The sequence below is a fragment of the Arachis hypogaea genome, chromosome 4 (genome assembly GCF_003086295.3).
Source record: "Arachis hypogaea cultivar Tifrunner chromosome 4, arahy.Tifrunner.gnm2.J5K5, whole genome shotgun sequence".
Classification (NCBI taxonomy): domain Eukaryota; kingdom Viridiplantae; phylum Streptophyta; class Magnoliopsida; order Fabales; family Fabaceae; genus Arachis; species Arachis hypogaea.
Genome location: NC_092039.1, coordinates 2,192,456 through 2,207,256, shown reverse-complemented (window position 1 = coordinate 2,207,256; position 14,801 = coordinate 2,192,456). Strand labels below are relative to the sequence as shown.

At 29.5% G+C, this 14,801-nt stretch overlaps 2 protein-coding genes across 23 annotated transcripts; one reads left to right on the top strand and one right to left on the bottom strand.

The window, feature by feature from the left end:
* The first annotated feature begins 5,234 nt into the window (after positions 1-5,234).
* Positions 5,235-8,554, top strand: LOC140184377 (mannosyl-oligosaccharide 1,2-alpha-mannosidase MNS1-like). Of its 22 annotated transcripts, none has more exons than XM_072234803.1 (6): positions 5,241-5,807; positions 5,880-5,960; positions 6,042-6,219; positions 6,631-6,681; positions 7,025-7,213; positions 7,514-7,898. In XM_072234803.1, the coding sequence occupies exons 4-6, from the start codon at positions 6,670-6,672 to the stop codon at positions 7,562-7,564; spliced, it is 252 nt and encodes an 83-aa protein (XP_072090904.1). In that variant the 5' UTR covers positions 5,241-5,807; positions 5,880-5,960; positions 6,042-6,219; positions 6,631-6,669; the 3' UTR covers positions 7,565-7,898. The 22 variants fall into 22 exon arrangements, with proteins under 22 accessions (XP_072090905.1, XP_072090904.1, XP_072090914.1 ...); XM_072234813.1 differs by having other exon boundaries at positions 6,631-6,691; XM_072234817.1 differs by lacking the exons at positions 6,631-6,681; positions 7,514-7,898 and adding an exon at positions 8,263-8,554 and having other exon boundaries at positions 6,085-6,219.
* LOC112798322 (uncharacterized) lies at positions 8,140-14,317 on the bottom strand. Its single transcript, XM_029298095.2, has 10 exons — positions 14,281-14,317; positions 10,544-10,845; positions 9,840-10,026; positions 9,590-9,723; positions 9,345-9,457; positions 9,015-9,267; positions 8,774-8,929; positions 8,599-8,678; positions 8,429-8,478; positions 8,140-8,353 (listed from the first exon to the last, which is right to left on the bottom strand). The coding sequence occupies exons 1-10, from the start codon at positions 14,315-14,317 to the stop codon at positions 8,223-8,225; spliced, it is 1,443 nt and encodes a 480-aa protein (XP_029153928.2). The 3' UTR covers positions 8,140-8,222.
* Between the last annotated feature and the right edge of the window lie 484 nt (positions 14,318-14,801).

Sequence of the window (14,801 nt, the reverse complement as noted above, 5' to 3'; positions counted from 1 at the left end):
GTGCGTAGCTTGGCAGGTGTGGAAATTTGGAGAAGAGGGAGCGATGAATACTGACTAGGTTAAGGATTGGGGATTTGGGGGTTAGGGTAGACTCTCACATCACACTCACGCAGTTTCGTTTGGGGGGGTGGGGGTCTGGGTCGCGCAGTTTCGTTTGGGGTGGGGGTGGGGTTAGTAATGTTTAGGGTTTTTTTCCTAACCGGTTCGATTCGGTTCGGTTAGGGTTTTCAGATTCAAAACCAAAAATCAAACCGAACCGTACAAAAAATAGCAAAATCAGTTTTTTTCGGTTTTTCGGTTATCAATTAATTTGGTTTTCGATTTTTTCGGTTAAGTTCGTCGGGTTAGTTCGGTCCAGATCGATTTTGAACATCCCTAGGACTAAGGAACCCAAAAGAAACCCAAAAGACAAGTACAGAACCTGTTTCTCCAAAATAACTTTTAAGAGGAGTCAAAACAGTATATATGTATATAGTGGAGATAATTAGTATCCAAGTAAGTGCATAAAACCAAAATAAAGTCTCGAGAGCTAAGGATCTTCGCTAATCCAGAAGTCTCAAACATGTCTCAGTGAAGAAACTCACGTCCTGCATCTGAAAACCACAAAATTTGTATGGGTGAGCACCGGAAGTTCTCAGTATGGTAACTTTACCCACTTATCTAACATGTGATGTCCTAAGAAAGCTGAAGGCAATCCTAGAACTTCCAACAGATAATCAAAGCTTATAAACAGACTAAACCATAAATGAAATAGGCAACTGGCTAAAGATCTTCAGTCTAACTAACACTCCCCTTTCCAAATCCTTCGAACCTCCCAGCCGCCATAAGTAATTTGATATCGCAATCACATTTATATCAAACAAGGAAATGCACAAATAGGAAGCAGATACGGTATTTAGACAATTAGCAAGTATTATGCAGTCAATTAGGCATTCCAAACAATTCACATATAATGTATATGATGTATGCCTGTCCTAGTGGCTGATGAGTCTCATCTGTCAGTTGTTATAAAGCCAACCCGACAAGTCCTGGTAACTAACCATTGGACCGTTCCTCTGTCGTGCATCCCCAACTCGAGTTATTCTCAATCATAATTATCAATACATATACACAACACCCACACTGCACTGGTGTTTATCCACATGGGCTAGCTCATCCGAAACTTTCACAGTGTCCGGCCACACTTACAACATGGGGCTAGCAGAGTATCGAGTCTCCACCTGGAGCACGTGGTGGCTAGCCACTACCTTCACCCAGGCAAACTCGTATCTCAGATAGTGGAAATGCAACATTCACATTTCATTCAAAAAGCATATATGCAATCGTACTTAGCCATAATTCAATAATAGCTCAACCATAATTCAGTAATAACTCAGCCATAATTTAGCAATATCTCAGCCATTCGACTCATAATACAATCCATAACCAGCCATAATTTATTAACAATTACAGCCCTTCGGCTCATGGCAAATAAAGCACTTCCACTATCGCCATCAACACCCCATACAATTATCCTTAATCATAATTCATCATTAATTCTCCCCTTACTTCATCCACAAGTTGGCAATTTCCTAGCTTCTTACCATCACTAGACATACTATAAGGATTTAAGACATAAATGGTGAGAATGGAGGTTTAGAAGTCTAAAATTCGGCTTTGAAAACTCAAAAATTAATTTTTTTGTGAAAATGGGGTCACGCGTGCGCGTCGCTTATGCGCACTCGTGGGAGGCCGAAAAGTAGAGCGACGCGTGCGCGTCGCCCATGCGCACGCATGGATGGCAGAAAAGTAGAGTGACACGTGCGCATCAGCCACGCGTACGCGTGGGTGCGTTTTATGCTCCTCGCACAAAACCAGCACAATACCAGCGCAACTCTCTGGATTTTTATACTGGGCACTTGCATTAGTACAACGACGCGTACGTGTCGACCAGGCGCACGCATAGGGGGAGTGAAAATTGAGATTGATGTGTGCGCATCGGCCACGCGTGCGCGTGGAATCACGATTCGCAAAAAAATTTTACTAAGTTAAAAAGCTGCAGAATTACATTTTTAAATCCCAAACTTTCGATAGACATAACTTCTTCGTTTCAAATCATTTTCCATCCGTTCTTCGAATGGCATAAACATCTCGGATCCAATTTCATTTTTAAACGAATTTGACACAAATCGGGGATCCAAAAACCAAGTTATGCTCCGTCAAAGTAGGCCAAAAATCATATTTCATACAAACCCACAAAAGTCTATTTTCAAAACAAACCAATTTCAACTCTTTTAAAACCAACTAAAACTTACCAAAAATCAACCTTAACCCTCCTCAACTCATATGTTAAAATTTTTTATCAAATTCACAACCCACCAATCCACCATTTTAACCAATCTCAATAAAATAACTCAATTTCAAACACAATATCATGCTATATACCTTTCCTCATCTCAATTTCCAACAATACCACTTTCATCAACCATCAATACATACAATAAATATCATTCTCACCATGAACATGGTTCCACCCACAATTCAATCTCAACCAATCATTAGGCATATATCAAAACATGCATATCTCTCATGCATTATACAATCAAACATCAAAATCCACTAATCACATACATAACCACACAATTCATCTCAACCAATCAACAACATCAATAGTTCAAATCCTATCTTAGGGTCTCTAGCCTAAGTTTTCACACCACATTATATTTTAGATACAAGAAATCGAAATCATACCTTGGCCGCTTTCCCGCTCAACCCAGAACACCTCCAAAGCACTTTTTCACAAGCTCTCAAGGTTTCAACACCTCCAAGAACAGATTTTTAGCACCCAAAAGCCCTTTTCCATGCTTTTTAAAATTTTAATCAAACTCTAACACACATATATACACTTTCCTAAGCCACAATACCACATTCAAACATACCCCCTCAATACCCAAACATCATAAACCAATAAATTTCACTAGGATTAAAAATCTTACCATATCCAAGGATCAAAGAGACAAGATTAAGCCTCTCCTAGTTGGGTCCTATAACATCCAAAAGCTCACAAATCTCAACATTTTTCACCTAAAATTTTGAAATTAAGGCTAGAATTCCAAAGCAGAAATCGTAACTTATCTCAAGAATAAATTTGTGAATTTTGTAGAGTTCGATGCGATGAACACGTGATCGCAAACGGTGCAGCAATTGAAGTTCTGGATTAAAAGTTATGGTGATTTGAAGATCAAGCAAGAGTTTATGTTCTTGGAAGAGTTTTCTTCCCTTACATGGCTGCTCAACGTGTTTGGGGTTTAAGAGAGGAGAGAGAGTATTGAATGAGGGTTTTAGGTTGAGCTTTGGTTAGGTCAAGGGCCCAATATGGGTCTGGTTCATCCGGTTTGATCCATTCTGTCCAATTTGGGCCGATTTTCTAAAAATTGGTGTCAAAATTTTTGTTTTAATTTTCTTTCTATCATATTAAACTATAAAAATCTCATTTCTAATTTTCTATAATAAATTTTAATTTATGATTTAATTAGTCATTAATTAACCGAAGTTTACAAGCTGCGAATAGGATCAGGTATTGATTTAGGCCTAGTTTTACTTGACCTAACGCTACAAGAAAATAGAGCATTTGTAACAAAAATTTTGTGTCAAATTCAAAATTTTTACAAAAAGATTTTTTTTGTAGCAATAATTGGTGAGTATTACAGAATAATAATGTTTTATAACAACAATACAAGTTGCTACAAACTGTGCTAATATTTTGTAACAACCTAATTTTTTTTTGTTATAAATTATGTTAGTTTTTGTAAAGAATTAATATTTTGTTGTAAAATTTTGTAATATTTTGTAACAAAAGATAAAGTAGTGAACATTCAAAATACTTTGTAACGAAAAATTTATTTAACACAAAATTCAATATTATTTGTAACAAATTATTTGTTTATCACAAAATGTAAGTATTTTTTGTAACTAAAAAAATTATTTCAAAATCTTAAAATCTCTAAGGGTAAAAAAATTTATTTATATAATTTTTTCAGGATAATTTTATTTAGTTTAAAGAATATAAATTTTTTAAATATTGTTTGTATTCATTAATTGTTTTTGGTAAAAAAAATTAAAGATTACATAATTAATTTTTAAAAGTTATAGATATTATTTTATATTTTTTAAAAAAATTAATATATAGTTTTTATTAATAGTCAAATTTTAAATGTTAACGAAAAATTAATTTGTGAAACTTAAAAAAAATTTAACTGCATTGTTAAACATAAATAACAATAGTTAAATGTAAAAGACAAAGTAAAACAGTAAAAATCCTAACTTCCTCACCTTCACTCCTCCACTCCATTGAACAATGGATCTCCTGCTAGAAGAAGGAGTACTTGTGTAGCCTCCTTTAAACCTCTCGTCTCGTCTCCGTCTTTTCTATCGTCATCTTCTACACCATCATCGTCTCATGTGCATTGTTGTCGTGTCGTACACGTCATCATGGTCTAGTGTGCACCGTAGTCTCCTATGCGTGGTCGTTAGCTCCTGTACATTGTGGTGGTAGTGGTCTTCATCTCCTCTACATCGTCATCGGTTTCTGTATCATCGTTATTTATGGTCATCAGATCCTTAAATTTTTAAAAGTTATTAATAAATTACTTATGATGTATTATTTTTATTTAAGACTATATTTTAGAGATTTTTATATAAAAGTTAGTAAATTTTTATTTATTATTTAGAGTTCTTATAATTAAAAAACATGAGTTTTTTATATGTCTTAATTTTAATATATAAATTTTTAACTTTATTTTATAAATGAAAGAAAATTAATTTAATTATCATTAATTTTCGTTAAATTAGTATTTATTCAAAAATAAATTTCAAGTTGATAATAAAATGGTATTTTAAAGATAATTAACATAACATTAGAAATAAAATTATAAGTTAGTTAAAATAAATAAATAAATAACATTTTGAACAAAAAATATTTTTTAAATAATAATAATACATGAATAATATAAAAATGTATAACAAATTGAACATGTTATAAGTGTAATTGTAAATATAATAATAAAATAATAATATTATAGTACATTGTACGATTTAGATTAGATTATATCAATTATAAAAAATAGATATGAAATCCGATTTGATCCAGCGATTTCAAAAAAAAAATTCAATTAAATATGGATTAATACGTTTTAATCAATTTTATTGGACGAATGATTTAATTTAAATGGATTTAGATTTGAACGTCTCACCTCTAACTAACACACACGGGGTACCCCACCCCCTCACTCGCGATCACACACTCACACTCACACTCACACTCACACTCAACAAGCACAGACACACGCTGAAACAAAATGAAAGAAGAAAGGGAAAGGGGGAAGAGGGAGGTCCGAGAGGGGGAGAGCGCCGCCGGGGATGAGTGAGCTGCAACGGGGGAGAAGGGAAGAGAGAAGAGAGGGGATCCGAGAAAGAGAAGAGAAGGCCGCGCTGCTGCCGCCGCCAGAACCGCGAGGAGAGGGAGTCGCGTCGCCGTCCATGAAGCCACCGCTGTCAGCCGCGTCGTTGCTGTCGTCGCCGGTTTCCACCACCGTCGAGGCTGGTCGCGGACAGAAGAAGGAGAAGAGGCCTCCGTCGCCGCCGAGCCAAACGCAGGAGAGAGAAGGAGCTCGCGGGAGAGGAGCTTGTTGCCGCCGCTGCCATGGCTTCTTCGCCGTCGCCGTGGTTAGGTAGTCACCCGAGGGAGCCGTCGTTGTCAGCGCCGCCATCAGGGTTACCGCCGCTTCTGCCGCCAGGGAACGCCGCTGCCGTCGTCGACAACGCTGCCGGTAAGGGTTTTGAATTTGGTTTACATCCTTTTGAGATTTCGGTAACTTTATTGTCGTTGCATGTTGTTACAGCCACCGTTACCGGAGTTCTGATCACTGTTGGAGCTCGTCGGAGCCGCTGCGGTTTCGTTCCCCCACTTAGCCTCGATTTCAGTAAGTTGCTTTACTCCGAAAACTAGTTTAGTCTCTTTTCTGCTTTACGTTATTGAGGAATTTGTGGCGTTATTGCTTTAGGAATGAGTTTTGGACTTTTGGTTATTTCATATCGCATTTAAAGTTGCGGCTGTTGTTGCGGAAGCACTAAGGAACTAAGGATTGAATCTTTATAGCAAGGCCTCCCTCCTCGGCGCTCACTCTCTCTCGCAAACCCTCCATCCACGCTCCCTCCGTCGGTGCTCCTTCCCTCTTCCCTGTATGCTGTAAACCCTAACCCTCAGAATTATTTATAATTGTGAATTGGTTTTCAGCTTAGTAATTAGTCAAAGATTCTGTAGGGATCTGCTCAATTGAGGCTTTAATTAGTTGCATAGTCGTTAATTTGTTGGAATTAGACTGTAGATTAACTCTGAAGGAAACATTGGAGCTGAATTATGTGGAACTACTGTTTTTTATTGCTAAACAAGCAAGTTGTTACTAGGTTGAGACTTGAGAATGCTGTAATTAGAGGTGGGCACAACTAGGATGGTTTATTCATGTAGATGATTTTGAAGTAGAACTTTGTTTTCATTTCCTATTCAAATTTCTTTTTAAGGGAAGCTGAAATCCTTTTGGTTTTTGCATAAGTTCATTTTGCAGACATTAATAATTGTTCTGTGAAATGAAGGTAGAAGAAGTTGAGGAGTTATGGAAAGAAATTACTGATATGCAAAATCTTGTAAGAAGATGTAAAGCGCCTAACTTTTTGTACATTTGTTCATTGTATGTTACAATCACAAGAAACAAACACGACTAACAAAATGATCATATATGTTTGGTGTTGTCCGCATCAGTCCTGCATCAAACTGATGGAAATCCATAGTTTAATTTCTCATTCTCTATTCAATCTTATATAAAGCTAAATCCTCATCTTTTGATACTAATTGCACTTTTTTTTTTTTGGATCTGTTTGTATACAGCACAGGTTTCTTACTCGGTTAATATAATATTTTGTCATGAGAAATGTTTTTCAATTTTAATAATATGCTATTTCGGGGAGTAAGCAATTGGTCTTGTTTCAGTTGGAAGAGCTAAATAATTCCCATGGTGGTAAAGTTGGGGAAATTGCCTTAAGGAGGAAAACTACCAAGTCTAGTAAAGATATCGTAGATTGTCCAGTTGACATCGAGAGAAGAGAAAAAGTAAAAGAAGCTATGCTCCATGCTTGGGGATCTTATGAGAAGTATGCATGGGGCCAAGATGAACTTCAGGTATTTTTTTTGTCCCAGATTATAAGTATGGTAATTATGTATGAACAATCAACTTCAAAGCTTTTGGTCTAAAGTTAGTAGTTCAGCTTCTTTCCTTTGAATATGACACTACTTTGGTGTTTTTGCAATGCCTGATTTTGTTTACTATTTTTTACTGCAATGCAAAAAATAGTGTGCATTATAATTTTTATGAAGTAAAATGCTTTTTGTGGTTGTACCAATAACTGTTTCTATTATCAATTAGTTATTTTTTCGTTAAATTTGAATATTTAATAACTATTTCCCCCCTGGCGATGCCAGCCTCAGTCAAAGAGTGGTGTCAACAGTTTTGGAGGTCTTGGGCAACTTTAATAGATTCACTTGATACACTATACATCATGAGTGTTGATCAACAGTTTCAAAAAGCCCGAGAATGGGTGTAGCTTTTTACTCTGTACATTGAGCATGTTATAGTTACCATTGCAATTCTTTTTTGCCTTTCTTCAATCACATCTCTATATTTGTTTGGAATTAATAGAGGCTAACTTGTACAACAAGTTATATATGGGGGAAAAACATAATCTGCATCTAGGGTTTTATTTTATTTTCTGTTTTCCTCTCTTCAATTTTGTTGCTCTCCTAGAGGCACATTCCATGGTGATGCTGTCTTAACTAGTAGTTATATATATATATTGTTCATTTTAAATTTGAGCTGTAGGCCCCGTCGAAATTAAAAAAAAAATGTTCTTTTTAACTATATTCCTGAAAGCTTCCTGAATTTATATGTGGAATTTTCTTAGATTTGTTTCAATTGTTTGCGATGCTACTCTGTTTGATTTTTAATTTTTATGGTTTTGGTTATGCTTTATTGTATTCGTTGGCATGTTAACTTATTCAGACATTATTCTGATAGTGTACATATTAACTTCATTTTTTAAGAAATGTAAAGTACATAAACTTAATATATAAAATTGACTAATATAAAGTACATTCATAAAAAGGACAAAAAAAAAAAAGCTATCACTCATTATTAACAAATTAATCTATCAGCTTGGTATTCTGCAATCCAGCTTGCAATGATATTTATTTCAACGTGTCTTTGATGGATCAACCACTTAGGATCACTATGTTGTGCTGGAAGGATGTCCAAGCAGTGACTACCTGCAATAACAATAATAAAAATAACTAAAATTGTTTATTTATTGTAAAAAAAAATTATGATTGATATATTAATACCATTGACTGTGGTAATAGCAATCAGGCTGGTTGATAAACTCTCCAATACTCTGCAATACATAGTGTACATTATATTATTAAAATATTTATTATTTAATTATAATTAATTTCATATTTATTATTTTTGTATATATTTAATAAACAAACACATTTGTATTAAAATGTCTTACCCGCCTGAGCTATACGGATCTTTTAATCCATTGGAAAAAATTATATTACTAGCAAATCTTTTGAAGACCAATTTTATATCCTGTCATATATAAAATAAAGATTAATGATAATCAATAATTAATTATTTGTTGAAAATAATTTATAAAAGGATTGAAAGAATTATTATTTAAATACCTGGCCACCATAATAGGTTGTTATCCAATGAGGCACTGGAATGATGCCATATTGATGCTTGCATAAATTGAGATAATTTTTCATATTAAAAGGTCTTGGTTGAAACATTGAAGCATCTTTCTCAGTACCAATTGGATTAATGATTTCGCTACAAGTCTGTTTATTAAATTAATTAATTTTTTATTAGTTAATTAGACATTATATATATAAACCAAGAAAAAATAGATGGATTTTTTTTTACCTGCCAATTCCATGCCTTGCCATCTTGAGATTGGTCAATTGCATTATCACTTCCTTCTATGTCATAGCAAGAAAAATTTGATAGTTGATTAAAAAGTGTAAAAGCTTCAAATATTTGACCAATTTTATCGGTTTTGTTGGCTGCATTGTTAATGGCGTGACATATGCTCTCAACTGATGGTTGATTATATTGAGCTCCGACAGAATATATATTCTTTAAATGATCTTTTAGAACTTCAACATTTTTCAATTTCCTGCAAATTTTAAATTAATGTAGTATATAATAATAATAATAATAATATGGAACAAAAAAATTAAATATTTGACTTACTTGCAAATCTTAAACCTTTTGCTTAGAATTGAGAGGCCATGAGGTTTTTTGGCTATTTCATCAATGTCGTACCAAGACTTTTGAATAGTATAATAACAGCTCTTACTTATTTTCTACATACCAACAGAGTAAATTAAATTAATTATCTTTTAGAATTTATTATTAATTTTTTTTTATCAAAATACACATTATTTTAATAACTAATATAAAATTGATAAAATAATAACATATATATAATGTATTACCCTAAAATCTTTGGATACAATATAATAATATCCATATTTTGGGGCAACACCATCAAAATAGAGAATCGGGGCGGATGAAGCTAAAGCACCATATGCAATATGGGGATATTTGAGTCGAAACCACGCTGCAAGCACTAGTAGATAAACAAAAAAAAAATTAAAATAAATATTAATCATATGTTTAAATAATAAAATTTAAAAATATTTTTATAATTTTTTTATGTAATTAATAATATATAATATGACGTACTTCCACCGTAGGAACCTCCATAAACAATGATTGGACAATCATGAGCATTGAAAACCTTTTTAACGTGTAGAAGGATATCAGCATAATCTGCTAATGCTTGCGCTGAATTAAAATATCCCATAGTGCTTGCATTTCTCAAAGCTTCTTCGGATGAGCCAAATGGAAATGATTTTCCATAATATCTATGCTGTTGATAATAATAATAATAATAATAATAATAATAATAATAATAATAATAATAATAATAATAATAATACAACATTCAGTTAATCTCTTAATTGATTCGTGTATGATATAAATAACAATATAAAATGCATATAACAACATAAATAAATTAAACATGAAAATAAAGATTATATATTTATTTCATCTATTTAGTGGTAGACAAAAATGTACATATATTTACTTAGATTATATTGGCCACATTATTAAGGCATGCACGAGATTTTATGCTTTGATATAAAGCAAAGCGAAAAAAATCAATCCTACCACGAAGACTATCACCATTATTCTTCTAACTCAATCATCAATTCCCAACAAATTAAAAAACTACAACTACTTGAAAGTAATTGACACTCCATGCATTCTTTTTAGAACGTTCTTACATTTTTCATATTCTCTACGAAATAATTTTAAAAATTAAATAATTTTTTTTATTATAATTTATAGAATATCAAGTACGTTCTCTAAAGAGTCACAATTACCTCAATGTATACAAGAAGAGCACCGAAATAAAGAGCGTTGTCTTTGAGAAATCCAGCGGCAACGATTCCTTCTTCTAAAGAAGATTCGGCATTAAACCATACAAAAATTGGTGCCCCCGATTTAGAACCATCCCAATTCTTAAAATCTATCACATATCTTTGTTTAAAAGTGATATAACTTTCGGGGTTATAATTAAAATGATCTAATTTTTGAGTGAAATAATAAGATATGTTAACAATATGATCATGATATTTTGTTTTAGTATTTTGTGAAACTATTCCGAGTCTAGGAAATTTAGATCCTAAAACACAAATTGTTGATGTGTTTAAAAAAATAATTAGAAAAAACCACTTCAATATTAATACATGCATTTTAAAACTTCTAATATCTTTTTTTTATTGAAGTGAATAATGAAAGCCTAAGAGAAAGAAGGAAATAGTGTGAGAAGTGAAGAGCTCGCTGAAACTTATATATAGAGAAGGAATGTGAAGGAATGTGTTACAAGCTTCACCTTATTATATTGATGATGATAATTGATCTGAGAGATGCTGAAAGTGACTGAAAACTTATATAGTTATATGATTATAACTTATAAGTCCCTTTCCTTTTTTTCTTTTTTTGTCTACTTTTTAAATACGTGCAAATTAAATAGAGATACCAACCAACCAGCAAAGAAGTTAAACGATAGATGATTTTTTTTTCTCAAAACAAATGCTAGACGTATAAGTTGTAGTAGAGCTATGTTTCTTTTTCATGTTCCTTTTTTATATTTATATTTTTATATTTTGTTTTATATGCCCTTTTATAATTAAATTAGCTGCAATCACGTTAACCAAAAAAAAAAAAAAATTAGTTGTGTCACTAATTAAAAAAAATTCTCCCTCTGCTCATATTTATTATATGCATATTATCATATGTGTCATATATTAATGTGAAATAGAGGTATATGGATATAACTAAGAAGATAAAATGATGAATCTTCAATAACCATGCATGCATTTTCATAAATTTTGTGTTTGTTGTTTTCGTTTTTAAAAAATATTAGATATTAATCTAACATTAACTAATAATTTTTTATGTTTTACATTTAATATATTAGATTCTTGACATTTTTTCCTTTTAAAACTTTTAAATAGCCAGTTTTTTTTAACTTATTAATTATATTACTATTTAAAATACTTATTTTTAAAGTAAGTTATAATTTCAAAATTTTGAAAAATATTTTAAAAAAATTGTAAGTAAGACTTTTTTTTTTCAGTTTCAATTAAATTTACATGATAATTTTAAAAATATTTGAAACTAATTCATTATATAGTAGTAATTAAGGTCAATTAATCTACTGAGACAAATTATCAAAGATCAAATTATAATAAAGAGCATTAACTTATTCTACATCTTTCACAGCCTTCTATTATTAGAACACAATAAAATTTTTAAACTATCATTTTAATTAGTATTTATTCTTGCCCTTACATATATTCAACTTTTTTGTGTAGAAAACATATTCCATGTATGTGCCCTGGTTTTTTTTATTAGAATTCTGGTAAAAAGAAAAGATAAAAAATTAATAATAATAATTCTTTAAATTATCTTAGATTTTAATAAGTGAGAAGAGAAGAGTTCACCATAAAAATTATATTCTTTATATATATATTTTTTTCTTTTAATCCCATGACTCAAATTTAAAATACAAATATTAACATACGATTCTATTTTTTTATATGAAACGTATTAGCATTAACCTAAATATGCTTACATACAATAAAAAATAATAAATATATATATATATATATATATATATATATATATATATAATACTGTATATTAACTTCAATTTTTATTTAGCATATTATATTTTTATTAGTAATTGTGAATACAATATGTATAAAATTTTGAGATTACTAATAATTATTTGCATGAACTCACAATCTTATTACACTGTATTATTAGTTAGTCTATACTTGAAATAGATTTAAAATTACGAATATAATTTTGATACTTAATCTAGAATAAAGAATTTCATATGATCAATCAATAAGATTTAATTAAGGATGGTCTAATAATACAGAGTAACATTTATTTCACACAATCATAAATATATATTATGTTTATATTTATTTTAGAACAGAAATATTAAAGAAAAAAAATTCATAATGCTATTTTTAGATTCATAACATTATTTTTTTAATTATATATTTTTATTTTTTTATAAAATTATTCACCGTCTTATTATAAATCTGACAACAATATAAGGACGTTGATATAACAAATAAAGATTAAAGTAGTTTAAAAGAAATTAAAAATTATAATTAAAAAAATAATATTATTAATTTAGGAGTGATGTTATCATTATTTTAAAAAAAAATATAAATGATTTTTTCCTCTTTCATATATAATTGTATTTAGTATGCGTTTTGATTTAAGAAACGTTGGGAAATTACATATTAAAAAAAGTTTATACATATGTATTTTGATTAATTAAATATTATTTTTATTTCAATAAAAAATATCATGATTAATAAAAAATATTTTTGTTTTTTTCATTTGTAAATATTTAATAAAATTTAATATTTACTTTAGTGTATAATTAAAAATATAATCAAATTAAGAAAAAATGAGTATAAAATTAGAATTAAACTAAATAAAAATAATAATTTTCTTGAATATATTATGTAAATATATATAATAATTAACATAATAAATTACAAGAAAAATATGGTCTAATGATAAAATAAAGAGGATGTAAATGTGTAATTAAAGCTATTCCAAGTTCAACCTATCATTTTCACATTTTGCAATCGAATATCAACCAAGAACTTTTTTACGGCATTGATATAAAGATAAAATAGTTTAAAAAATATTCAATTGTAGTCAACCAAATATATTATGGTCAATGCTGTAAAAAATTAAGAGTATGCAGTGCATAAACAAAAAAGCAATTCATGTCATCCATGGAAGAACGAAAAAGACATGTTGAAAATGATTTTAGAAAAAAAAAAAAAAAGAAGAGCTGATGTTAACTAAGAAAGAGGATCTAGTATGAGAAGATTTAAAAAAATATATCTAAAATAACTCTTAAATATCAAAATTCATTGTCTTACAAATAATAACCTCAAAAATTATTTCAATCTACTAGCAAAAAATCTTTTAGATAATATGCTAATATATTTTTCTGTATACAAGTCTAATAAATTAATGAATCGACTCATTTGACTAGTTTATTTTTTAAATAAACATATAATTTTAATATTTTTTATTTGATATTCATATAAATTAAAAAATTAATCATTATTAAATAATTATTCTTTGATTAATTGTATTAACATTAATGATAATTAAATTATTCATTTATTTTTTGGTATAGATAACTTATATAAAACATAAAATTTAGATTTCTAAGTTTGACTATCAAAAATATTCCGATTCCATTCTAATTTTTAATGGATGAATTGGAACGAGGCTCCTAAATTAGATTAAAAACAAAAAATAAAAATAAAAAATTAAATTCAAATTCAAATTAAAAATAATAGAAAATTTTAAAAATCTAACATAAAATGACAAATAGTATTATCATTAAATTTATAATAAAATTAAAATAACACAAATAAAAATAAATATATTTTTATTCTTTTTTTAATTTTAATTTCTTATAATATTATTCTTTAAATAACAAACATACCAAATTAATAATTTAAATAATTAACTTAATGATTACTCTAAGTTTCTAATTAAGTACCCGTTGTAAGGTATATATTGCTATCCCTATATGCCATCCAAATAATTATTTAGTGCCCAATTTTAATTAAATGCTTTATCTATTTCATAATATGTATTCTCCAAATTCAACCAAATTAAAATACAAACTAAAAGAAAAATATCTTGATATAAATTAATCTCGTATAAAATGATAAATTTAATTAATACGATGATTATTTAACTGCTCTAAAAACGACTAATATGTCGATTTTTTTTCTAAAAAAATAAAAGAAAAATGTATTTCCTAATTCATGCTTCCGCTGCCATTTTGATAATAAAGAACCATGTTTTGCAATTTAACCGTAACAAAAACTAAAAATATTAGCTAATGTTATAATTAAAATCTATATAATTTTTACAAAGTATATAAAAATTTCTTGTAGTATTTTTTTTCAAGTAAACAATATTACTTTTGTTGATTTAAATTATTTTAAAATTTTTACGATACCCTTTTTAATACAAGAGTTCAATATTTTTTATTTAATCAAAGTTTAAGATTCA

Bases quoted from the DNA above. Each gene is read 5' to 3' on its own strand.
- LOC112798322 (XM_029298095.2), bottom strand. From the start codon at position 14,317: ATGGCATATAGGGATAGCAATATATACCTTACAACGG. The intron at 9,458-9,589 runs GTAATACATTAT...GTTGGTATGTAG, and splicing joins TTGTATCCAAAGATTTTAGG to AAAATAAGTAAGAGCTGTTA. The intron at 9,268-9,344 runs GTAAGTCAAATA...TAAAATTTGCAG, and splicing joins AAAAGGTTTAAGATTTGCAA to GAAATTGAAAAATGTTGAAG.
- LOC140184377 (XM_072234803.1), top strand. The intron at 7,214-7,513 runs GTATTTTTTTTG...TGGCGATGCCAG, and splicing joins GGGGCCAAGATGAACTTCAG to CCTCAGTCAAAGAGTGGTGT.